Source organism: Leuciscus leuciscus (assembly GCF_965113295.1).
Source record: "Leuciscus leuciscus genome assembly, chromosome: 5".
Lineage (NCBI taxonomy): Eukaryota > Metazoa > Chordata > Actinopteri > Cypriniformes > Leuciscidae > Leuciscus > Leuciscus leuciscus.
Window position 1 is genome coordinate 31,894,581 of NC_138729.1, and position 26,419 is coordinate 31,920,999.

The 26,419-nt window shown below is 38.3% G+C and overlaps 2 protein-coding genes across 10 annotated transcripts; both read left to right on the top strand.

Annotated features, from left to right (window-relative positions):
* Positions 1-2,099: 2,099 nt before the first annotated feature.
* glipr2 (GLI pathogenesis-related 2) lies at positions 2,100-17,614 on the top strand. Of its 9 annotated transcripts, XM_082169772.1 has the most exons (15): positions 2,100-2,388; positions 2,595-2,705; positions 2,774-2,866; positions 6,722-6,748; positions 7,006-7,218; positions 9,573-9,650; positions 9,732-9,914; positions 10,140-10,268; positions 11,445-11,657; positions 11,833-11,910; positions 11,989-12,171; positions 12,499-12,621; positions 13,737-13,955; positions 14,063-14,140; positions 16,251-17,614. In XM_082169772.1, the coding sequence occupies exons 4-15, from the start codon at positions 6,742-6,744 to the stop codon at positions 16,409-16,411; spliced, it is 1,665 nt and encodes a 554-aa protein (XP_082025898.1). In that variant the 5' UTR covers positions 2,100-2,388; positions 2,595-2,705; positions 2,774-2,866; positions 6,722-6,741; the 3' UTR covers positions 16,412-17,614. The 9 variants fall into 9 exon arrangements, with proteins under 9 accessions (XP_082025898.1, XP_082025897.1, XP_082025900.1 ...); XM_082169771.1 differs by having other exon boundaries at positions 2,595-2,866; XM_082169774.1 differs by lacking the exon at positions 2,595-2,705.
* A 1,546-nt stretch (positions 17,615-19,160) lies between these two features.
* LOC309498840 (tubulin beta-4B chain) lies at positions 19,161-25,150 on the top strand. Its single transcript, XM_082169778.1, has 4 exons — positions 19,161-21,036; positions 21,861-21,969; positions 22,064-22,174; positions 23,932-25,150. Exons 1-4 carry the CDS (start codon positions 20,980-20,982, stop codon positions 24,990-24,992), a joined length of 1,338 nt encoding a protein of 445 aa, XP_082025904.1. The 5' UTR covers positions 19,161-20,979; the 3' UTR covers positions 24,993-25,150.
* Positions 25,151-26,419: the final 1,269 nt, after the last annotated feature.

Here is a 26,419-nt window from a genome sequence, read left to right on the forward strand (position 1 = left end):
CACAGTGATACCATGGTCATTGAACCAGGTTTTGGTTCTTTTGGCAGTGTGGGCAGGTGCAAACCCTACTGGAAAATGAAGGAAGCATGAAGTGCTCTGAAAATGTCCTGGTAGACGGCTGTGTTGACTCTGGATTTAATAAAGCATAGTGGACCAAAGTCCTCTTTTCTGATGAGAGCAAATTTTGCATCTCATTTGGAAACCAAGGTCCCAGAGTCTGGAGGAAGAATGGAGAGGAACACAGTCCAAGATGCTTGAAGTCCAGTGTGAAGTTTCCACAGTCTGTGTTGGTTTGGGGAGCCATGTCATCGGCTGGTGTTGGTCCACTGTGCTGTCCACTCAACACAGCCGTCTACCAGGACATTTTCAGAGCACTTCATGCTTCCTTCAGCAGACAAGCTTTATGGAGATGCTGACTTCATTTTCCAGCAGGATTTGCACCTGCCCACACTGCCAAAATAACCAAAACCTGGTTCAATGACCATGGTATCACTGTGTAATTTCTGTGTGATTTCATGTAATATTCAAATTTTTTGAAATCCTGTTTTCGTGGGTTTTATGAGCTGGAAGCCCAAATTATGTCCAAATAAACAACTAAATACTTGAAATCGTTTAAGCTGTGGGCCCTGAATCTATAATCTATGGAAGTTTAACGTTTTGAATGGAATTATGGAAATAAATAAACTTTTCCAATGATATTCTAATTTTTTGGAAAGGGTCTGTATGCTGCCCACTAGTGGTTACATATACAGTAGTATGTTGTAGATGTTACATTATTAATGTCTTAATATAATTATAATTTTTTTGAATATCACTTCATTGTTCATTTGGGTAACACTTTATTTCGATGTACCCTTCAGACATTCTTTTAATCATAAGTAGCTTTTTTGCTAATACCGTAATGAGAGTTTACATGTACATGTTACATGTAACATGACAGTTTCGGTAAATATTAGGGATTACAGTGCAAAGAAAAGATTGATTTTGACAAAACAGCCTATTCACCTCCTTTAACATATCCCCTTAAATAGGGGAAGTGTGTACATACATTTCCACAGGTGCTAAGCAAAAAACAAAACGATATGAATACATGTTCATACTTCAGTTTTTTTATCATTACATCCATTGAACTTATTACTTCTCACTTCTATAGAAACGCATAGTGATGCCTACCTTAAAAGCTACTGTACCAAAAGTATGTAGACAAGTTTAAACGTGTTTTAGTAGTATATCTACAAGAAACTTTCTTCACTTTTAGTCTTCATTTCTACTTTTAAGGGGAAAATGTGTTTTTCTTTAATGAGCTTTTCAACTTAACAGGTCAAGATCAGGTCAACCCAGACCAGAAACTCCTAAAAGATGCTTTGAACGACCTATATGTGAGATATTCATAGAAAAAGGTTATAAATAACCACCTTTAAACAAATGTTTTGGTGAAGCATCAAATGTGCCCAAGACTTTAGCATAGTGTATGAAAGAGCACATGCACCACCCACTGCATCACAGCTCAGACACAAGGTTTGAGAAAATGTATTCATATAGTACTTAGTATATCATAGTTCTTTTTATAGTACATGATTTAATTATGATTTTCCAATTCATCCACCCGTTCTCCAAACTACTATGTAGGGCTGCTGGGATGCAAAGAGACTGTCCTGGTCCCGAAGATAAGGGAAGGAACACCTTGAATGGATGGCCAGTCCATCACAGTGATGATTCATGATTTTTTTGTGCACAAAATTACTTGTATCTGAAATAACTACTCGTTGTGGGTGACAAAAGGAACAAAAACGTCAGTAGAAACAACCGCAAATAGACAGGAAGTGCTGCTATCGCAACATGCAAGTGTAAGGACAACACTGAAAGAGAGAAGATTGCAGGCGTGAACATGAACTGAAGATATGCAATTTCACATGATAGAACAAGTCAGAGCTTTGTTTTCCTGTTCTTAATAGCATTAAAATTAGTTTGTGATGATGATGATGATGTAGTTGTGTGTGTGTGTGTGTGTGTGTGTGTGTGTGTGTGTGTGTGTGTGTGTGTGTGTGTGTGTGTGTGTGTGTGTGTGTGTGTGTGTGTGTGTGTGTGTGTGTGTGTGTGTGTGTGTGTGTGTGTGTGTCTGTGTCTGTGTGTGTGTGCGTGTGTGTGTGTGTGTGTGTGTGTGTGTGCACGTGTGTGTGTATTTCGGAGGCAATCAAAACTGAAAACGTGGGTCCGTGTGTACTGTAGGGCTCTTTCCTGGACAAGGGGCGTTGCAGCACTTAACAGATAATAGTACGCAGATTTCACAGCTAGTCAGCAAGATAGAGAGAAGGAGAGAAAGAGAGGAAATTGACCGCTTTTAAAGAAAGATAAATTCCTGCATGCCTTAGTGAGACTTCAGGACAGGTATGTTTGTATTTTTAAAGACTATCCGTGAGCTATGTGTCAATGTGTTTACCATTAAAAACAATCAATGTATACAGTGCCCTAATACATTTTTCTTAAATAATCACACGCACACGCACACACACACACATAACACTATTTTTCTTCAAATGCATGCATCTAACAGTGTACTGCCTGATACTTTCAATCACAATAGAGGAAAATAGGTCTCTCGACATTGCGTCACTAGCTGACACTTTGGGGAAACAATGCTGAAGCCTGATTGAATCATGCAAATGCTGCTGCATTAGCCAATGCCGCCCGCGTACTCGAGTGAGGTGAGGGTCAACCTGCTATTTAGCTCAGTGTGGAGCGCTATTGCTCAGAATCTTTCTCCTTCACTCAGCTACGCTGTCTTCAAAAAGCCACCCATCACTCACCGTAGACATCTGCTCTTCAGTGGACGGTGCCTGGACTGCCGTTTCTCTGCAACATTCCGGTTAGTATGACATATAAATTATGCTACGGATAAGCTGTCCGCTCACCTCTTCTCCCCCTCCCCATCTTAGAGCAGTGGTCTGTCTAGTATACGTAAAGCACAAAACGCTCCGGCCACTTGCTATTCTCACGCCGGTGTAAGGCTGGAAGCTTACGCTGCTATTTTGAACCAATAATCGGAACAAAATGCAATTGAAGGATGACATGCATAATTCAGTTATCTATCTGACTCCAATATAATTAATCTGACACCATTAAAGTTGTTGTTATTATTCTTTAACCTCTTATTCTAAAAAGGTAAAAGTCTTAGAACTGATAGGAAAACATAGGATTTAACCTGAACGTTTAGATAACGAAATTTACAATCACTTAAAAGATTCTCAAAGCCTATAAAGCAGGCAAAGTTATCTATTAAGTTACATGTTTAATTAATTAGACAGTAGAATTGAACAACATACTGTATAAAGAAATTAGTTGTAACAAATAATGCACTGCTGTGCAGAAGAGGCTATAAAAACCTTTCTCATAGTATGAGGTTATGCACTGGTGCAGCAGGGGTTTGAGCCTTTCTCCCAAATCAACAGATACCTTTCCTTCATATACCCTGTTTATATACCCTGTGAATACCAACACCAAAACCGACCGACAGGAAACCAAAAGATGAGGCAAATGGGTGGTGATCAAGAAGGAGAGAAGAACATTAACATATTCTCCTCAATGCATGTTTAAGCAACAGTACCTAGATTGTACATTAGGATAATTTAATACCTCTATTAGGTTCACCACCATTCAGTTCTGTTTATAAGCTGTCAAATGAGACCAAACATGGCATAGTTGCATGTTAGAACACACTAGTAGATAAATAGTATGTAGTGGAAAGCACATATGTCCTGTGAAGCAAATGGTACAGACGTGTCATTGAGGTGTAAACGACTCTGTCTCTCCAGACAGAACCATTCTGTGTCTCAACAGTCCTCAATCAGCATATTGATTAATCCCATGCATTAGCATACAAGTGATGACGAAGGCCATTGTGCCACGTTAAATTCACAAGTATACTTTTAAAGGGATTTCTGAAGTACTTGGGCAATAAAGAGTTCTCCCCACATTTGCTCAGCCCTACACAGCTTTGCCTCTGTTTTCAGTGCTCTTCCTCTATTACCCCTTTTCCACCAACAAGAACCGGGTGCTGGTTCAGAGCTAGAGCTATTGCCAGTTCGGAGTTGGTTCGACTGACGAGCTTACTAAGAACCGGTTTGCGTTTCCACCGGCCAGAGAGCCACAACAGAGCTATATCTTACGTCACTGCATACGTATCATGTTGCCCAGCAACGCTAGTGCGGCAGCGCCAAACACAAACACACCAGACTTGTTCGAGATGCATTGGCTTCTCGCAGAACGATCAGCACATGAAATCAAAGCACTGCGAAAGCGATCAAAAAGCACAAGGAGTCGTATGATCTCCAAACACTCCCGCAGCTCTGATCGGTCCACGCTGCTCCGATGCATCTCGAACAAGGCATCAACAATAAATGACGTTGCGTTACTATGGATGCTCATGGGTTTGCGAAAATAAATCGGCATCCAAACACGGCGAATCCACGCGTTTGTGCAGCTCGCCGTAACTTACATAGACGGATATTATAATCGAGCTGCTATTAGCTCGACTAGCTGCTATTTAAAAATGGCGGTCACAAGTTTCTCTTCAGTCTTGTTGGCCACGGTAACCCCGCCCCCAGCCTCTGACGCAAGCGGTTCTTTCTTGGCTCCGTTCTAGACCCTGCAATGATTTGGTGCTACTTAAGAACCACTTTTACTGGTTCGGAGCTGGTGCTTTGGCGGTGGAAAAACAAAGAACCGATTTGAAACTAGGCTCTGGCTCCGAACCAGCACCAGCTCTGCCTTGGTGGAAAAGGGGTATATGCGCATGCAGTGGACTGTGCGACTTTTGTCTAGCCCAGTCTCAGCTCCTTGTATTGGGCCAGAGCAAGATATGAAACCAGAAACCGATGTGACAAAGCTGGAAGACAGAATTCAGAGGGTGCTTCTGTATCAGAAATTTCTATAATTCAATATCATACAAAGCACAGGTTGCCCCATTTCAACTGTGTTATGAAGCTGTGAAATCCCCCAGCGTTACGATTGCATTATCAATTCGCTCCCTCAAACTGCTTACACAGAACAGATCCTCTGGCAAGTTGGCCGGAAGACTGATTATCTCAGTGCACCTGAGGAATGTCTACTTATGTATTCAGATAGGCTTCATGACAGGTGTTTCTGAGGTTGCCTTATAGACACAGTGTGCCACTTCGCTGTCCCTATGAATAAGCAAACATTTCTGTGTACATTCATGAAATGTGTGATCGCAGCTCTAAAATGAGTGGAGTTCTCATGCTGAATGATTGACTAATCATGTTTCATTTAAGGAGTGTGTCTTCTTAGGAAGTGGAGTTGGGCTTTATTTTCGCATGGGCCCACCTTTCACTATTGGCCAACGCTGGTCATGTGTGTGATGCTGGCCAATAGTGAGCCTACATTCTGACGTACAACCCAGAAGCGCTGCACTGTTACACCACGTGAACTCACTCAGAGGCCCACACAGAAGAAAATGAATAGTTGAATAAAGTCGTTATTTTTGTTTTGTTTTGCTCACAAAAAGTATTCTCGTCGCTTGATAAATAGGCTTGGGTATCGAGTATCGAGTATCGATTGGAACCGGGACTACCTTTGCGATTTTCCCGGAATCGTTCAAAAGTTTACATTTCGATTCCTAGTTTCGATTCACAGTCCGCCGACCGGAAGAAGAAACCGCTGTCTAAGTTAACAATTTGATCATTTCTAGCCCTATTCTGAACTGAAGTAACTACCTAATCGATTTCAAACTGCCAAATGTTAACTCGCTGAACACTGACAGCTGTAGCCTACTTCCCCACATTAAACATTTGTAAACTGTAACGTACACACGGCATGGTAATGCGTGTATTACTAGCACAGGTGTCACAAGAATAACCAGTCTTGCGACAGTCAAATTTGTGCTCTTTCACTGAATGACTGAGCAGCATCGGAGTTTCCTGTCACATGTACTCAAGTACACAAGCACACAGACACCTTATCACGAAAAAAGGAAATGAAACATTTTCATGTGCAAACCCTAAGTATAGTTAAAGGTTAAATTCTGTCAAATGGAAAAACAAACTAGGGTCTCCTAGGGTCACAGAGAGCATACAATGACTTGGTTATTTTGACAACAAACACAAAATGTTAGCCTATGTTAGTTTAATTATTTTAACATTACCAGAAGTGTATTGTGAAATAGGTTAAAAATATGAATGTGTATGCAAGTATGCATGACAAGCAAGAACATCTCCAGTCTACTGAATGAAGATACTAGGTATATTTTATATCGTTTGCCATTTAGCTTTAGTCTGAGCACTTTAGTTGTACAGTATGTCATGATCACTCACTGACGCAATTGTCAATGCAAGCACTTCTTATTCCAAGTCTACAAGAGTAAAGAAAACATCTCAAATATTTTTAATTTTTTTTAAAATAAACTTCAAAGGTAGTCAATCAAAATTAATATTACACAAATCGAATATCTTGGGATGGCTGCGTTATTATAAGAGTGTGATGTTTCTAGTTTTTATTTTACAGAAACTATCTATGAGGAGTCTAAGGTTTGCAAAGTGAAGTAGGCTACTTATACTCCATGTAATTGAATAGATTTAAAAACATGCCATATCCATCTTTAATGGGAGTGGTTCAGATATTCTGTTGTGACATTGGTCTCTTTGAAATGTTCACTGTGGTGTAACTGCCCTGTTGATGTGGGTTTTTTTTCCCTTTCTTTTTTCAGTCTCTCGCATAGCTTTATCTATGGCAGGTGAGTCTAGACAACTTTTACCAAACTCAAATCTATTTTCCAATTATAACTCTATTTATTTATTTAATAATAATGTATTGATGTATTTAACATTTTAGTAACATTTATAGTTTACCTTAAGTAGTTTTAACATTTAGCCTATCAAAACTCATCCAATGTCACGATAATGTTGTAGAGCATCTACGAGTAATTGAAATAAACTTTTAAACTTAATTTGATTTTGTTTCAGCGCATTATTAAACTGTGCTTTTCTCTAGCAGACAGCAGCTTTGAAGCTGAGTTCCTACAGGCTCATAACGCGTACCGCAGACAGCACGGAGCACTGCCGCTCACCGTTAACAAAAACCTCTGCAGCTCCGCACAGGCATGGGCGGAGCATCTGCTGTCAATCAAGACTCTCAAACACAGCAACAAGGACTACGGAGAAAATCTTTATTATGCCTGGAGTTCAGCTACCAAAAAACTCACAGGTCAGCTTTCTGCTCTCAAAATCAGTAAATGAGAGTCAAATTATTTTAATTTGGTAATCAAACATCCCATAAATGTAACCAGTATTTTGACCAGGGCTGCGTTTCCCAAAAGCTTCGTAAGCGTCACCAATGGTTTCTACTACGATCAAATGCTTTTGAGAAACGCAGCCCAGGGGTCTCATTTATAAAACTGTGCGGAGGATCCTTACTAAAAGTGTACGTGCGCCCGAAAGCCAAAAATGGCGTACGCCAAAAGATATTCAGACTTATAAAACCGTTCGTAGGCCAGAACCTGCTCAGAATTCACTTTATAAATCCCAGTCAGCGGAAGATTGTGCGCACATGCGTCTCCACCCCGAAATAAACATATTGAGCTTACAACGCCTAGTTTTACTCATAGACTGTAAAAAATAGGTTTTACTATACAGACCCTCATCTGCATATCTTTTGCATATGATTATTCATCCACGTGATAACATTTAACGGTACAAGACACATTACATTAATAAAAATCATTTAGTTGCCTATCCTTGCCTTTTTTTTTTTAATACATAAATCAAATAGTGTAAAATACATTTCAGAGAAAGTTTTTCTCAATCTTTTCCACTGGCTGAATTGTATTTTTAATTGGTTTATATTTTTAATGGAAACAGACAGGCCTTGGTCATTATTTGCACCTTGCACGAAACTATTTTCCCAGACAATCTGGTATTATTTATCATGATAAGCAATTATCTCTGTGGTTAAAACAAATACAGCACGCCACAGGAAAAGTGTTCAAAAACATCGCATCCACAACAAATATTTCTATTGATTTAATATAACATTTTTTGTAACTTCTCAGTAATGATTTCATGTTTAAGTGTTTAACTCCATTAATTTGAATGGCATATTTAATCTAAATGTTTATATCAGAAGTAAAACATAGTTTAAATCATTATTTTATTTATTTAAACTGTTATTTGCGTCAGTTTCACTAAACGGCCCAACGCGCTCGCTGGCGCGGACATTTAAAGGGTTAGTTCACCCAAAAATTAAAATTCTGTAAGTAATTACTCACCCTCATGTTGTTCCAACCCCGTAAGACCTTCGTTCATCTTCGGAATACAAATTAAGATATTTTTGATTAAATCTGAGAGCTGTCTCACTCCTCCACAGGCTTCTATGACATTATAACTTGCTGGCCCAGAAAATGCATTAAAGACATCGTTAATATAGTCCAAGTGACTACAGTGGCTCAATCTTAAGTTTATAAAGCGGCGAGAATACTTTTTGTGCGCAAAACCCCCCCAAAATAACGACTTTATTCCACTATTCATTTCCTTCTCTCTGGGCCTTGAGTTTTTTCACGTAGTGTAACTGCGTAGCGCTTCTGTGTTATATGTCACACGCATCACACACATGACCAGCGTCGGCCAATAGTGAGCCTACGTGTGATGTACTACACAGATGCGCTGCGCAGTTATACTACGTGAAAAAACTCGAGGCCCAGAGAGAAGGAAATGAATAGTGGAATAAAGTCGTTATTTTTGTTTGTTTTTGCGCACAAAAAGTATTCTCGTCACTTTATAAACTTAAGATTGAGCCACTGTAGTCACTTGGACTATATTAACAATGTCTTTAATGCATTTTCTGGGCCAGCAAGTTATAATGTCTTAGAAGCCTATGGAGGAGTGAGACAGCTCTCAGATTTAATCAAAAATATCTTAATTTGTGTTCCGAAGATGAACGAAGGTCTTACGGGGTTGGAACAACATGAGGGTGAGTAATTACTGACAGAAATGTCATTTTTGGGTGAACTAACCCTTTAAGAAGGGATGGATATTTGCTTCAAGTGATAGGCTTGGTGAGTGAAATTATATTTGTATTATCTTTCTGTATATGTTTAATTTTCTTTAGATTTTCTGTCTAAAAGTGACCAAAAAGACATTTAACTCCAGCTCACCATCGGTGTCGCCAAACTGCTCCATCTCCAAAACGTTCGTACGCATGGGTCAGAGTTTCCCGTAAAGTTTGTTTTTATAAATCACAACTTATGCGTCGGAAGTGGCGTACGCCTCTTTCAGGGCCTGTTTTGTGCCAACGGTTATAAATGAGGCCCCAGGACAGTCATATCCAGTCAGACCGACCTTGGTCAAGTGGGGTGCAATAGAATTAGATGCCATTGCAGGCATTCTCCTGTTGTCAAAACTGTGTAACTTAATTACAAGACACTAAACGATGGAGATAAAGCATTTGTGTTGTCTTTTAATACATGTAATTAGTATTGCACACTGTGAACCATTCCAGTGGTGTTTTGATACGGCATTGTAGAAACAATTAGCCCTACATCCCTTTTTTTCTGCTTTCTACAGGACGTGAGGCAGTGGAAAGCTGGTACAGTGAAATTAAGGACTACAACTTTAGTAGGCCGGGATTCTGCTCCAAAACAGGTGAGTCTATCTGTAAACACTCTGGGTGGTTAAGTTGGCTCTAGTCTCTTTTACAACACTGACTCCTGGTGGTTTCTCCAGGTCACTTCACACAGGTGGTGTGGAAGGACACGAAGGAGTTGGGAGTTGGACTGGCTACTGATGGGAACACAACTTTCGTAGTGGGTCAGTACCTTCCAGCAGGAAACATCACAAATGGGGGTTATTTTGAAAAAAATGTCCTACCGAAAGGCTCCAAAGTAGACTCAAAGCCCTCTGGTACAAGTGAGTACACTTTCAAGTGAATGGTTATTTCACAGTATCCATGTCATGATATTTATGAAGACATTTGTTTCATGTTTTTTTCTATATCCTTAATATTACACTTTATAAATAATAAGAATTATTTTTATTATTAAATTATTAATAAAATGTTACAGAGTACAGAGTAAATATTAGATATAGTTGATTACAGTATAGTAAAAATGTGATTTATCTGGCAACATTCAGCTGACAAAGTGGGTCCAACGCATGGTGTATCGGGCATTCCTTCAAACAGAGCACCCTCAGTTCCTCGCAGTACTGAAATATCACCATCAGGAGGCAGAGGGGATCTTCATGTGCCAACCAGCTTAAAAGGTAAGTTCAAGGGATCGTTCACCTAAAAATGAAAATTAATTACTCACCCTCATGTCGTTTGCAAACCCGTAAGACTTCGGAACACAAATAAATTTGCATGTTACACAGCGCGTTTGAGCTTCAGCAAGAACCAATGAGGTTTGTTATTGCGCATCAAGCAGGTTCGGTTGAGCTTCTGTTTATGTTCGCTGATCAATGTTTGAATGTGAATAAAAGCCTAAATTATATCTATTTATCATATAAAGCAATCGAGTCTCATCAGAAAATTTGGACTAAACCGCTCAATTCATATGGATTAGTTTTACGATCTCTTTATGAACTTTTTGAAGCATCAAAATGTCAGTTGCATAGCTGTCTATGGAGGGAAAGAAAGCTCTAAGATTTCATCAAAAAGATCTTCATTTGTGCTCCGAAGATGAACGAAAGTCTTACGGGTTTGGAACGACATGAAGGGGAGGAAGTAATGACAGAATTTTCATTTCTGGGTGAACTAACCTTTTAAGTTTGGTGTGGGAAAGGTACCTAAAAATCAATGCAATTTGTTTAATCTAAATGTTGTATAATTATGAATAAATGGCCATTAAATATATTTCAAATTGTGCAGCTTTTCTTCTCAGCACTTTTCCAATGGTGTTCTCTTTGAACAAATGCAAACACAAAGGTTAAAATGCACCTTTTGGCATATTTATCTGTCTAGCCATAATGCAAATGAAATGTGATAGTCCATTCTTTCTTTGTACTGTTGTTTTATGGTTTCTGAAACAGCATGTGCACCTCAATAGACCTTATTCACAGCAGTGCCATCTTTGATTTTTAACGGGAATGAAAGTGAGGCTGAGAAGGACAGACATACATCTCTTCAGTGGGCTGTCTTTATCCTTTCAGTCAGCATGAAATGTGCTATCTACAATTCAAATAACTATTTATACAGGATACAAGATATATTTATTATCATATGCACAGTAAAACACTACGGTTTTGACCACACAATGAAATTCTTATTTTGCAAGTCTCCCTTACACAAAAATATACAATATAAATACAAACAGTGAAAAAAAGTGCAAATGTATATTGTGCAACAATCAAGATAAACAGTCAGTAAGATAATGGGGAGTTCATATTTGAATGTTTTGTTCAGTAATCAACATTTTTTTCTACTTTTATGTTTGTGTGTAGCAGACAGCAGCTTTGAAGCTGAGTTCCTACGGGCTCACAATGCATATCGCAAACATCATGGAGCCCCGCCGCTCACCATAAACAAAAACCTGTGCCACTCCTCACAAGAGTGGGCCAAACACCTGCTGTCAATCAAGACCCTCAAACACAGCAATGGAGATCATGGAGAAAATGTATATTACGCTTGGAGCTCAGCTAAAAATCAACTCACAGGTTAGAGTTCAGTAGCTACTTTGTCTGTATCATTTGCTAATGTTTCGCTTGCTCACTTTTCAGTCAGGCATCTTGATGTGAAGAAAAAATTGGAGCTTGGGTTATTTATTTTAAAGCAACCATTATTTCATTACCAGTTGTGTGTCTTATGATCACGTGTTTGTAATTTCTACAGGACGTGAGGCAGTGGAAAGCTGGTACAGTGAAATTAAGGACTACAACTTCAGCAGGCCTGGATTCACCTCCAAAACAGGTGAGTCTATCTGTAAACACTCTGGGGTGGTTAGACGTTTGCTCTAGTCTCTGTTCTGACATCTGGTGGTTTCTCCAGGTCACTTCACACAGGTGGTGTGGAAGGACACAAAGGAGTTGGGAGTTGGACTGGCCACTGACGGGAACACAACTTTTGTGGTGGGTCAGTACCTCCCAGCAGGAAACATCAGCAATGCTGGATATTTTGAAAGAAATGTCCTAGCGGCAGGTTCCAAACTCGACTTCAAATCCACCCCATCTGGTGAGTCTGATATACATGTGCAGGGATATAATACTGAATATATTTTGTATGATTATTGTATAAAGTAGATGTAGATTGAAAGTATGACTATTTATTATTAATACATACATATATATATATATATATATATATATATATATATATATATATATATATATATATATATATATATATAATTTGTAATTATATTTATTGTGTAATTATAAATATTATATAAATTAATTCAATTAAAATATAATATATATTCAATATAATTAAATTATATTTATTTGAACTCTTATTGTATAATGTTCACAGAAAGTTTTAAACATATTTTTTGGTGTTCAGCTGACAGAGTTGGACAAGCACTTGCTGCTCTCAGCATCAAGTCAAACCAACTGCCTTCATCATCTCACAGTTCTAGACCAGCACCATGTAAGAGTCAGTCTCCACAGAGCAGCAGCTCAGAAGGTAAACATTGAGGACATGAATACCTCAAGAAACTATGGAGGACTATTTTCTGCCACATAAGAACATAATGCATGCTTTGATGAATCAGTTAAAGGACAAGTTCGGTATTTTACACTTAAAGGGATACTCCACCAAAAAATGAAAATTCTGTCATTATATACTCACCCTCATGTTGTTTCAAACCTGTATGAATTTCTTTCTTTTGCTGAACAGAAAGGAAGATATCTTGAAGAATGGGAGTAACCAGACAGTTTTAGATACCATTGACTTCCATAGTAGGAAAAAAATATACTATGGAAGTCAATGGTATCTAAAACTGTCTGGTTACTGACATTCTTCTAGATATTTTCCTTCCTTCCATTGCATCTATTTGAATTCAGCTGAATAAATGCAGAATAAATGCTTCATGCCAACATGTACTTATTCAAAAACTATTAGTAGTTTTAATGAGTGGTTACCAGTAATTGGTCATACGCTGATTTCACGCAGCCGCCATTTTGAAATCGAAAGTGAGGTTCCGGTGGGAAGAACCCCGGAAGTAAAGATAAACAACAATGCCTTGGATTACCAACCTGAAGCTGCTGCCGCGATTTACACAATTGGATGTTAATATTCAATATAGGATATGTATATAGTTCATTCCTGCTTCGTTTTTTACATTCTGAATTATATATAAAAAAAAAAAAATATTTATAAATGAATTTCACTGTATATAGTCTAAAGTATGAAAGAAATGTTTGTACATTTTTAGAATTGACACACCATCATTAAACACAAAAATACGCCATCGCATTCACGACTCTCCTGTGATTAAAGGCGACACTTCCGGTTTTCTTCCCACCGGAGCCTCGCTTTCGATTTCAAAATAACGGCTGCGTGAAATCAGCGTATTAGTTTGAGAAAATCAGCTCAAGACTGCTTTGTGGAACACTTGCAATTAAACACACACACATTCAGGTCCATTGGTTTCATTTTGCAGCACTATTTGATGTATAAAGCTGTGCACAAACTTATTTGAAATCATGTAAAAAGTGACGTCAAAAAGACCAGAAAGCCTTAGTTTCAACTCAAAAGTCTCTTCAGGATTAACAGCTTTTTCTTTTCCTGTGATAAAGGTGAGATCTTGTCCCAGTTTCGTCAGTCACTGCTTGAAGCTCAAAATGATTACCGGCGGCAACATGGGGCACGGCCTCTCTCGCTGTGCCCCATCCTCAGTAAAGAGGCTCAGGATTGGGCAGCACATCTGATTAGCATTAACGCCCTGAAGAACAGCGGCAAAGGTCACGGAGAGACTATGTCTTACAAATGGACATCCAACATGGTGCATCCAACAGGTAAAGTGGTTATTCCCCCAAATGGGTCTCTATATAAGAAACTATAGCACACCAGAATGATAAAGTTAATAAAAAAAACTATTAATAATATATATTTTTAACTATAGGAAAAGAGGTTGCTGAATCATGGTACAAGGAAAGTGTAAAGTACAACTTTGCAACTCCTGGCTTTCAGAGTGGAACTGGTAGGTTATTAATTTTGCACTCATATCAACTGAAGAGGTTAAATGGTTAAAGCTGTAAAATATTATAGCAAATATCGATTCAATATGTACGTTTATGTTAAAATACAGATGAAAGCAGGGCCGGCCCTGACCAATTTGCTGCCCTAGGCAAGATTTTACCTGGCGCCCCATGCATCACAGCCCATTTCACCCCGTCATTGTGTTCATGATTTAGCATATATATATATATATATATATATATATATATATATATATATATATATATATATATATATATATATATATATATATAGGCCTATATACACACACACACACACACACACACACACACACATTACAGCCTAAACAAATACCAAGAGCATTACATAGCATTCAAGTCAAGTCCCCATTATCTTTTATAGCACGATTTACAATAAAGATTTAATGTGAACTTTCCAAAAGTTTGGAGACATTACTATTTTTAATGTTTTTGAAAGAAATTTCTTCTGCTCATCAAGCCTGCATTTATTTGATAAAAAATACAGAAAAAAATTCAATATTGTGATATATTATTACAATTTAAAATAATTGGTTTTCAATTTATTATACTTTAAATTATCATTTATTTCTGTGATGCAAAGCTGAATTTTCAGCATCATTACTCCAGTCTTCAGTGTCACATGTGACATCCGGTCTATCACATGATCCTTTAGAAATCTTTCTAATATGATGATTCATTATCAAAGTTGGAAACAGTTCTGCTGCTTAATATTTTTTCATAACCTGTGATACTTTTTTAGGATACTTTGATAAATAAATAGTAAAAAAAATTTTTTTTACATGTTTTAAAAATAGAAATCTTTTGTAACAACAATATACACTACAAAATCAATACTTTTATTCAGCAAAGATGTGTTAAATTGATAAAAAGTGATCGTAAAGATGATTTATATAATTAGAAAATATTTTTATTTTATTTTAAATAAATGCAGTTCTTTTTAACATTTTATTCATCAAATATATTAGGCAGCAGAACTGTTTCCAACACTCATAATAAATCAGAATATTAAAATGATTTCTAAAGGATCATGCGATAGACTGGATGTCACATGTGACACTGAAGACTGGAGTAATGATGCTGAAAATTCAGCTTTGCATCACAGAAATAAATGATAATTTAAAGTATAATAAATTGAAAACCAATTCTTTTAAATTGTAATAATATATCACAATATTTATAATTTTTTCTGTATTTTTGATCAAATAAATGCAGGCTTGATGAGCAGAAGAAACTTTTTTCAAAAACATTAAAAATAGTAATGTTTCCAAACTTTTGGCCTGTACTGTATCCCCACAACTGCACAACTGTAGAGTAAAACATTAATAAAAAAGTGATAATAAAAAATGCGTCTTAAAACTGACATGATTGTTACAAAACCACACAGTCTGGGGACTCTGGAGAACTCAGAACAACTGCTAACATTAAGTTTAAGGTAAAAATAACTGCCATGAAATTATAGTATCTTACTCCTATGCCATAAATTGTTCATTCACTACATCACTTTACCTCTGTCTTTATCCCCTTTTATCCTCTTCTCTTCTTTTTGGCACTGTATCTATCGCAGACTATGCTCATTTATAATGTGTCATGTAAATTCGGCCTTCCGTCACAATCAGGAAACTTTCACCGCGTCTAGAACTGGCGCGAGCTGCCAGGCCCGTTTCTACGAGCTGTGTGTTAACAAAAGCAGTGCTGTCTACATTGGATGCGGAGTCGCGCACGCTACACAACAAATTACCAACAACTGATCGCGCGCGCGCTCTGTTTCTGACGCACTTCAAGCACTCGATGGGCGGGGGACGATTGGTGAGCCGGACTTTTTTTTTTTTTTTTTTTTGGTAGTATTTCGAATTAATGGTTTTAAAATAGTATTATATATAAAAAAATAATAATGTAAAAAAAAAAAAAAAATTCACTCGTTCACTCATTCTGGCGCCCCTATGGATGAGTGGCGCCCCTAGCATTTGCCTATACCGCCTATGCCGCGGGCCGGCCCTGGATGAAAGACAATATATATCACAAACCATAATTAAAAATTTACACCTGAAAAAAACTTTTATATGTGCACAGGTAACTTCACCCAGATGATCTGGAGGTCTACAGACCAGGTTGGGGTCGGCCTGGCATCAGATGGAAAGGGCAAGTTCATCACTGTGGCCTTTTACAAACCTGCTGGCAACATCACCAACCCTGGTTACTTCCAGGAGAATGTCAAACCTGCTGGGAGGTGATCTGCTGAATAAGAAAGATTAAGAAGGTTTATCCATTTTACTAATGAACAAAAATAATTGTAAAAAAATCTGAATGTGGGAATTTATCTATTGTATTATTCATATGTAAACAGAAAGTCAGTCAAGAGAATAAATTGCATGTACAAATACATCAGTTCACAAATGTCAACTGCACCTTTGACAATATGCTTGTTTTAATGGTTCACATATAAATCATTTGCTAAGGTGATATCCACTCATTGACTATAGATAGGGCCCTATCTTGCACCCAACGCAATTGACTTTGTACACCGACGCATGTATCATTCCTATTTTGCACCCGACGCACAGAGGACACCGTGCGTTCTCTCGACAGACGCACGTCGGTAAATTAAGGAATGAACTTGCGCTCCCGGGGGCGGTTCAGCGAAAAGAGGAGGCGTTTTCCGGCGCAAACGTTCCCTGGTGCTATTTTGCTGTTCCAGAAAACAATTCCGCCACAGACCAGGAAAAACCTAGTCTAAAGTCAGTGGCGCGTTTTCAGAGGCGCATTCAGATGCTATTTTAAGGGCGCATGCTTGGCCATAATGTAGCGTGTGCACAACGCGTATACACTTTGCTTCTCTCATCTACACACAGATGCAGCAGTTGCCATTTTTGCAAACCATACATAATTACAAGGAAAAATATTCCACATGAGGGAAATCATTGTGGTGTTCATGAAGATGTGAAAAAATAGGCATAAATCTAGCTTACACATTTACCAAAATTATTATACGCCTGTTTAACCGAAGCTAATTTGGGTGGGTTTCTCCCATCCCCAAACAATGTCAAACCCCAAACCGCTCCTGGCGTGTGCCTGGCAAATCCGCCCTTATAATAGCAATCCGCTATGGAATAAGCGCGCCTGCTCTTAAAGGGAATGTGAGATGACGGAATGTGAGTAATGTAGCTACTTCAGACCAAGCCATTTTCGATTTGCGTCGGGCTCGAGTCATTTATCCCTCTGGTATAATAGCAACAGCGCCCGAGATCCGCCCACAAAGTTACTTGCGTTTCGCATTTGATACTTGCATTTCAGATCGTTAAAATAGGGCCCATTGTGTGTATATGTGCTCTTGAATGATACAGGGAAAATTGCTTATATTGAAAGAAGGTGTGATAAATAAAGAAAATCAACATATATTTTGACACAAAATAATCATTAAATGAATGCAAATGTTCTGTCCATGTAGTTATTTATCTTAAATGCAGTCTATGGTGTGATGTATCAAAAATAATTTTATAAACAACTATTTAATATTATATATTTTCTTATCTTATAAAAATACTGAAATGCTAACAAGTCTATTACCTCTTCCCCAAACACTCAAAGACTTTTGCATAAATTGCATTCTCATACACAAATCATTGACATTTTGGATCTAGATGTGAATGCTTTTCTTGCAAAGCCCCAGAGAGCTTGGGTGGGAATGCAAAACTGAAATGCCAAGGTGTCATGTTGTGTTAACATCTTATCACATTGTGTTGCTGGAGACACATGAGACGCTCTTATATTCATTTATAGATGCCCTCATTCATGAATAGCATGAAGGTCAAACAATTCAATTCAATTCAAACAAGGTCAAACAAATTGTCTGATAAACTGAAATGTATATATACCTTTATGGGTGCCATTTTTTTTTTAATACAGCACACTTTGGCCAAAACTAAAATAATAAAACTACCTTATCAAAAATATAATTAGCCTTTAGGATAAAAGTATGATTTAAAAAAATAACATAAGAACATTGCATTGTAAAACAGGAGTATGCAAAAGAGCCTCAAGCTGCCAACATTATGCAAAGGCTGGCATTGAGGACTTATTTAGGTCCATGCATTTGTTAATAAAATTTGACTTGATGGTGTTTTTGGGTCTATTCTAACTGCAAAAGAACAAGGATATAAACATTTTAATCTATTTATATTGATCATTGGCCATGAAAATATAGTGCATACAGTTGAATGAGGCAACAGATACAGTGTGGGGAGAGTTTCTATAGTACTGCTGCCGTTTCTATAGAGCTGTTTTTGTTGTGCATGGAGGTGGATGTTTTCCAGCTAGGTTATCTTTCCTCTGAGGGATCACCAGCAACAGTAAGGGAATGAAAACAGGATCAAGCCTTGCCAAAATAACCTGTAAACCTGAGTGTCTGGTACACGAGACTAAAAAATATTTCTATATTTATGTGTCTAGTCAACTTAAACTAAAAAAGGTGAAATCACAGTGTTTCAGGTCAAAAGCTACAGGAAGGTATTCATCCTTATGTCCCACTTTTGCGTATTCTGTGTGTGTGTGTGTGTGTGTGTGTGTGTGTGTGTGTGTGTGTGTGTGTGTGTGTGTGTGTGTGTGTGTGTGTGTGTGTGTGTGTGTGTGTGTGTGTGTGTGTGTGTGTGTGTGTGTGTTTGTGTTTGTGTGTGTGTGTGTGTGTGTGTGTGTGTGTGTGTAAGGCAGCTGCTGCCAGCGTTGCTACACTTTGAATGTTAATCAATAATGCAGTGCATAGTTTTGCTTACACACATGCACAGACAACCTCTCAAGTTCATACTTTCCCAATCCCTGGGGGAGTAGCTCACACCAGTTCCCTAGTTTTCATGAGCCTTGCTGCATATTGAGCAGAGGACACACATTATTTCATATCAAATAATAACTACTAATATATCGGAAACCTACAATACTGTTCACAATTTTGGGGGCCGGTAAGTATTTTTAATGTTTTTAAATGGTCGCCAAGGCTGAATATGACTACAATTTAAAATAACTGTTTTCTATTTTAATATATTTTAAAATGTAATTAATTCCTGTGATGGCAAAGCTGAATTTTCCGCAAATTTTTCAAAATTCATAGTCACATGATCCTTCAGAAATCATTATAATGCTGATTTGGTGCTCAAGAAACATTTCTTATTATTATTACAGATGAAACAGTTTTGCTGAAACTATCCAGTTGTGTCATAGAATCCTTTAATAGGTCCTTTAATCTAATAACATTATTTGGACCTTTTTTGTGGTCTGTCAAAGTGCTGATGAGTAGACTTGATTATTATAATACAAATGTTGTATGTTATACATCAACAACTATAATGCATCGTAAGCTCTGCTGTTGAAATTCATTCTGCATGCCTTCGTCATTAATCCTATTTCATTTTGTTCAGCCTACGTGTGCTTCTGTCATAGCATGCATGAACTGAATCCCCTCTATAAGGATGTAGCACACCTCAGATACTCATAATTAATTAATCGATTCTGCGCATCCCACTTGTGCTGAGACACTCAGTGCTTCAGGCATGGCAGCACAATATTGGCCTACACAAATACTTGGTTGTATTGGAAATGTGCTTCAGCAAGGAACAATTTACAGGCCACGTTTTGTTTTTTTGTTTTTTTATAAAGAGGTGAAACAGGGTCAAAGATATCAAAGCTCTCATTCAGTTCTTTTCATCAACAGCTATAGATCTTTATCAGAATGGGTCAACTAATGGAGGTGTAGGGTTTGTTCTCTTATTCAGAAAATACAAAGACGTACTGTATAAATGAAGTGGGCTATAAAAAAAATTGTGATCTCTATTTGAAAAGATGCATATCTTAAACAATGAGCAGATTAGGATGTGGACAGTGATGCTTGCACTACAGCAAAATAGGCCACTTGTTACTATTTTACATTTTGGTCAATCATTTGTATGAATTTGTAATCTCGTTCATATATTTTCATTCAATGTGCTTACGCTCTATTGACAGTCCATACAAGCAAACATGAAAATGGTTAATATTACCATGAAAAGTCCAACAATATGCGAAACCATTAACATAACACAGTCTGAAAAGGAAAATGGATCCTTTTTGCTTCTAAATATCGGCCAAAAATGTTTATAATTACGTTAGTAACATAAATTACTTGAAAAAGAGCATATCTTTACCCTATGGTCTTTACAAGTAACTCCCCAGCCATGACATACACTGATGCTTTTCAGAGACTTAAAATCCCAGCAAAACTGCTTAATGCAGTTACTTCAGTTAATTCCTTCTTTTTTTTCTTTTTCTTTTATGAATTTGAGCTGATATGAAGCTGATTTAAAATATAATATATAGCAAGCGCATTCAGTGTACCAAATCTAACAAGTCCAAACAAGCAATCTACTGTTTGTTTGGTGTAGGTAGGTGTGCTTGCTTGGTAACACGATTCTCAATGAGAAAAGAAAAAAAAACTATTCTTCTGTTCGATTATAAAAGCAGGTCTCTGGTTACCAATACAAAACGGTTTCTGTGTGAAATGTGATCCGCGTTGTAACCACTGGCAACAGATTACAACATCCCTAATCCAATCAAAAGCAGAAGCTCCAACAGAGCGCGTGTTCCTCGACCAATCAAAGGCGGACGGATAATGATTGACGTCTCATTCATCCACCTGTGTTTGAATGCGAGGGTTGGCGTTATTTAAAACTGAAAACCGTTCACTGAGCTTTGCAGAGTTTAGACGACGCGCGTTTTAGAGAGTCCACTACATTTGTTTTTTTTAAATAAGAAAGTGCGTTTTCCTTAACGATTCAACATGAGAGAAATTGTTCACCTGCAAGCTGGTCAATGTGGAAACCAAATCGGTGCCAAAGTGAGTAACAGTATTGATTAACGTTACGTTGAAGTTAGGCCAATAAAGGCTTGTCGCGAGGGGCATTGTTTGTTGTCTAGTTATCATGTGTGTAACTAATTTATACTTGAATATTTATGTTTAACTGTGCTTTAAAAAAAAAAAAAAATCGGATAATGAGCATCTAACGTTATTGTTTTGTTTTTTTCCCTCAGTTTGTAGTTTTGCAAGTTGCCATGACAACACTTAAAAAGTGGCCAATTATTTAAAAGCGTTTTATTTAAGGGGGAACTATGCCGTTTATTTTTTAGCTTAATTTACCGAATGGTTATATTACTTTTTCGGGTTGAATGGTGGTTCTCGCACCCCCCTAGTGCCTGTGCCGCCTTTGAAAACAGATGCACATGACCAGAGGGAGAAGATGGGAGGGGGTAGAGTCGCCAACAAATTTCAGTAGCAGCTAGCACCTCAATACAGTCCACAAAATCCAGGGGGCGGGGGTGGATCCACATGTAAGATTGGTAGGTTTAGGGGTGGAGATGGGTAGGTTCGGGGGTGGGTTTAGTGATCAGGGGGTGGAGATGGGTAGGTTTAGGTATATGTCAGGTGTATGTCCCTGGATTTCTTGTTCTGCAGTGAGGACCATCTCACAAATTTTGACGACAGTGTTGTCAAATATCTATTACGAAGCTGTAGGGGGAGCTCTATAGAGAAACCTGTGAGTAAAAAGTGATAAAACCGCGACGAAATTGCCATAACTGCATAGCGCCGCTTTAAAATATTTTTTGAAGACATTTAAGGTGATAAAATTGTTGATATTGACTCCTTTTCTTCTGTGTGCTCAGTTTTGGGAGGTGATAAGTGATGAGCACGGAATTGACCCGACAGGAACTTACCATGGGGACAGTGATCTGCAGTTGGAGCGGATTAATGTGTACTACAATGAAGCCACTGGTCAGTTTGTGTTTGCAATGTATTAAAACATAAAAAAAAAATGTAATTCAAAGTTTTACATTTAAGAGTGGAAATGTGCACTTTACTCCGACAGGTGGAAAGTACGTTCCTCGTGCTGTTCTTGTCGACCTGGAGCCTGGAACCATGGATTCAGTGAGATCTGGACCATTTGGGCAGGTCTTCCGACCAGATAACTTTGTCTTTGGTAAGCCTGTTTTCATATGCCATTTGACTGAATGTTAAATTCTTGATGTTTACTTTTTTTCTTCTTTTTTTTTCTTTTTGTGATTCTTTATTTAAAATAAAATTGACCAAAACTTCTTGATAGTCTCAATAAGGTCCAACCAAAATTGTATTGTCTTTCTATTGGCTCTGAGCACTTTAGCTGTGGCACACTCCAGAAGGGCAATGTCTAGTAGATGTGACATCCAGATAGACATCGCTGGGGTAGTTGGTTCCAACCACAGTTTAAGATAACCTTTTTAGTAGCAGTAAGGACAACGGACAGAATCCTCCTTTGCTTGACAGACAGTGACAGCGAGGAATCATCCAGCAAAAGAATTATAATTATAATTAACTTATAATGTATCATTTGGTGAGCTGGATTTTTTGAGCTAGCAAAACAATTCCCCCAGTCAATCACAGTGTTAAGTTGTCTCTCCCAGAAGTCCTCAGTCGGTATGTTCGAGTACTGCCGTACAACAAGCGATTTATAAATTATGCTAACAATACCCCTAGAAGCCATACTGGAATCTATCCAGTCTATCATAGGATGAGAAGATATTTTATTCGACCAGGGTACTCCATAAGCTTTTAGCGCAGATCTCAATCTTGGATACAGAAAGAAGGAAAATCCTGGAAGAGAGAATTCATCCTTTAGAATCTGAAAGGACTTAAGTCCATAATCACTGTACAAGTCTTTTAGGGTATAAACCCCACAATTAACCCAGCATTTGGAAACAAAGGGTTTATTACCCGTACAGAGATTACTATTATGCCAAATGGGGGTAGTCACAGTAGGAATCTGAAGCTCCCATGATCTTTTCTGCCACTCTCCATGTTTCTGTAGAATGGCATATAATTGGACCAAACTTTTCCAGAACTTTCTTAGGTATTATGTTTACATTTTTTTCCAATTGCTAACACACAATTTTGCAAACTAGGCTGGTTTTATCAAAATACTTAACACAATTCACAAAACCACACACCCAAACTGCAAAATACCTAACATATCCTGCAAAATAAAGCACTGCAACCAAAACATAAAGCATTATCAAAATCAAACTTTTGCACGAGATGGCACACACTTCATTCATTTTACCAGATTTGTGTCTAACCAACTACACACTGTTGGGCATAATGAAAAGCACTCTCATCTTTAGTATGCTTTGCCATAATACTAAAATAGTTAAAATTGTAGAAAATTCTTCAGATTGGTCACATGCACAGAAATATTGGCAGATACACACACATGCTGTTTTTTGTTTTTTTGTTTTTTTTAACCAAACAAGTCAGTGCAACACATGCACAACAGATATATTTCCATTTGGATTGAACAAAAATATGCTCTCAAAAAAAGTGAACTAAAAAAGATTGAAGTGTTAACAATTAACCATTGAGGTGTTCGGCCAGGTGACCCATGTATTGGCCAATTAGCTCATGTAGTGTAATTTTGAATGGCATTGTTTTGAAACGCAAACATGTGTCTTTGTCAGATTGTTGTGTCTTATGCAGAGAACCGTTTTCAGTGCATTTAAAAAGTGCCATTTTGAATTGCAAAATGTGTGTAAAGCAGAAAATGTGTGTAAAGCAGAAAATGTGTTTAGACTTTGAGACTTAAGAGGTTTTGCTCTCTGTGTGTCAGTTTAAATAATTGTGCTGTGCATGTCATTTTAGTGTGTTAGCAATTGAAGAAAACCGTAAATTGAGCCTTGTACAATCTGTAATTCTTTTCAATCATAGGTCAGAGTGGTGCTGGAAACAACTGGGCCAAGGGTCACTACACAGAAGGTGCTGAGCTTGTAGACTCTGTGCTTGATGTTGTCCGTAAGGAGGCGGAAAGCTGCGACTGCCTGCAAGGCTTCCAGCTCACCCACTCCCTTGGAGGAGGCACCGGGTCAGGCATGGGCACGCTCCTCATTAGCAAAATCCGTGAGGAGTACCCAGACCGCATCATGAACACCTTCAGTGTAGTGCCCTCACCCAAAGTCTCAGACACTGTTGTAGAGCCTTACAATGCCACGCTGTCCGTCCATCAACTGGTGGAGAACACAGATGAAACGTATTGCATCGACAACGAGGCGCTGTATGACATTTGCTTCCGTACACTCAAACTCACTACACCCACCTACGGCGATCTCAACCACCTCGTGTCTGCCACAATGAGCGGGGTCACCACCTGCCTACGCTTCCCCGGCCAACTCAATGCTGACCTGCGCAAACTGGCTGTCAATATGGTGCCTTTCCCCCGTCTGCATTTCTTCATGCCGGGCTTCGCCCCCCTCACCAGCAGGGGAAGTCAGCAATACCGAGCTCTTACGGTTCCTGAGCTCACACAGCAGATGTTCGATGCCAAGAACATGATGGCTGCTTGTGACCCCCGCCACGGTCGCTATCTCACCGTGGCTGCCATTTTCCGAGGCCGCATGTCTATGAAGGAAGTGGATGAGCAGATGCTGAATGTTCAGAACAAGAACAGCAGCTATTTCGTGGAGTGGATCCCCAATAATGTCAAGACCGCCGTGTGCGACATCCCGCCTCGTGGTCTCAAAATGGCAGCCACTTTCATCGGCAACAGCACCGCCATCCAGGAGTTGTTCAAGCGCATCTCTGAGCAGTTCACTGCTATGTTCAGGCGCAAGGCCTTCTTGCATTGGTACACGGGTGAGGGGATGGATGAGATGGAGTTCACGGAAGCCGAGAGCAACATGAATGACTTGGTGTCAGAGTACCAGCAGTACCAAGACGCCACTGCCGAAGAGGAGGGAGAGTTCGAGGAAGAGGGAGAGGAGGAGCTTGCATAAAGAGTTGACCGCTCAAGTTCTTGATTCACTGTTTTTCTGTTCACTTTCCTTATTCTTTGGTTTGTCTTTTTGTTCTGATCTCTTCCTCCCAAGCAGTTTCACAAGGAGCTAAAAAGCTCTCAATGTTCATACAATGTCTAATAAAGCTCTGAATTTGATAGCAGTCTTTTGGGGCCTTTTTCCTTGCTGATGTGTTGAAGTGAGTTGTAGATGATGCTCGGTTGAACATTACTAATGTTGAATTGGTTACCATTCATTCTTTGTGTAACTCTACAGAATATATCAATTATAAAATGATTAGTTAGTAAGATTAGTGGTTTCTCTTTAATTACAAAATGTTTCATTTGAATATTTTGCAGTGACAGTAGTGCAAACTAGCCGTGTTAGTGTGCAGATCATTCAATGATTCAAGACCGCCATCTAGCGTTTAAAATGAGATCACAAGTAGATTTAAAAATATATATTATATATGTCTCCATAAGTACACTAGGGATTTTCTCTAGAGGGTGCTCGAGCCCCTGTCCTATTTTAAAATTAATCAAAAGTGCCGTTCTCAAACAAATATCAATGATAATATTGTGGTCAATAAAACAATATGCATTTGATTATAATTAACATGACAATGTGTACAAAACTAAAGTAGCCTAAATTCACGTTTATTTTTACATTTCTGGGGGTCTGAGGTGTAGTTGCTATAACGCGTTGCTATGGGTTGCGTCAAATTGCGTGTGTCTTGCTTCGGTCTTGATTGACGGGGTCAGTCTCCGTTTTCGAGGGTCTAAAACTCCGGAGTTGTGCGTGTGGACGGTAGACATAACCGTAGTAGCAAAAGTTATGCGTTTTAAAATGAAAATGCTGTAGTGTAAACGTATGTATCCTACAGTCTGCTCGGGAACCGATGCTCTCGAGCCATTTAGTTATTTTAGTGAGTATATGGCTCGACGGCAGGACAAAAATAAACCAAACAATTTTTGTAAACTTTTTTTAATTTATTTTTATAAAAGGTTGTGTCTCGATTCAATAAAAATTCACATATCACATATGTTAAAATATTACATTATTATTTGAAGCCTGTTTGTTATCTATAATACACCGACCAATCGTTATCTGTCACAATAAGTTCAAATTTCATTGGACAATGTGAAGTGGAGCGGTAATTCTCCGGTCATTTATAAATAAATCGTTTGAAAATTACATGGACGTTGGACAGACGAATTTACATTTATGAAGCGATCTGAATCTGCGTTGTTGAACTAATGGATGTTAATTGACTACAAAGCATTGCACAAAAGCAGCATTAATGTTAGCAAATTCAAGTCACTTGTGTTTAGTCTATATTGATACACCGTTTACCATTTGATGAAACTATCATAGTTTGTTAAATGAAGCCTAGGCCAATTTTGTGAAGTGTAGGCTAACAACAACAC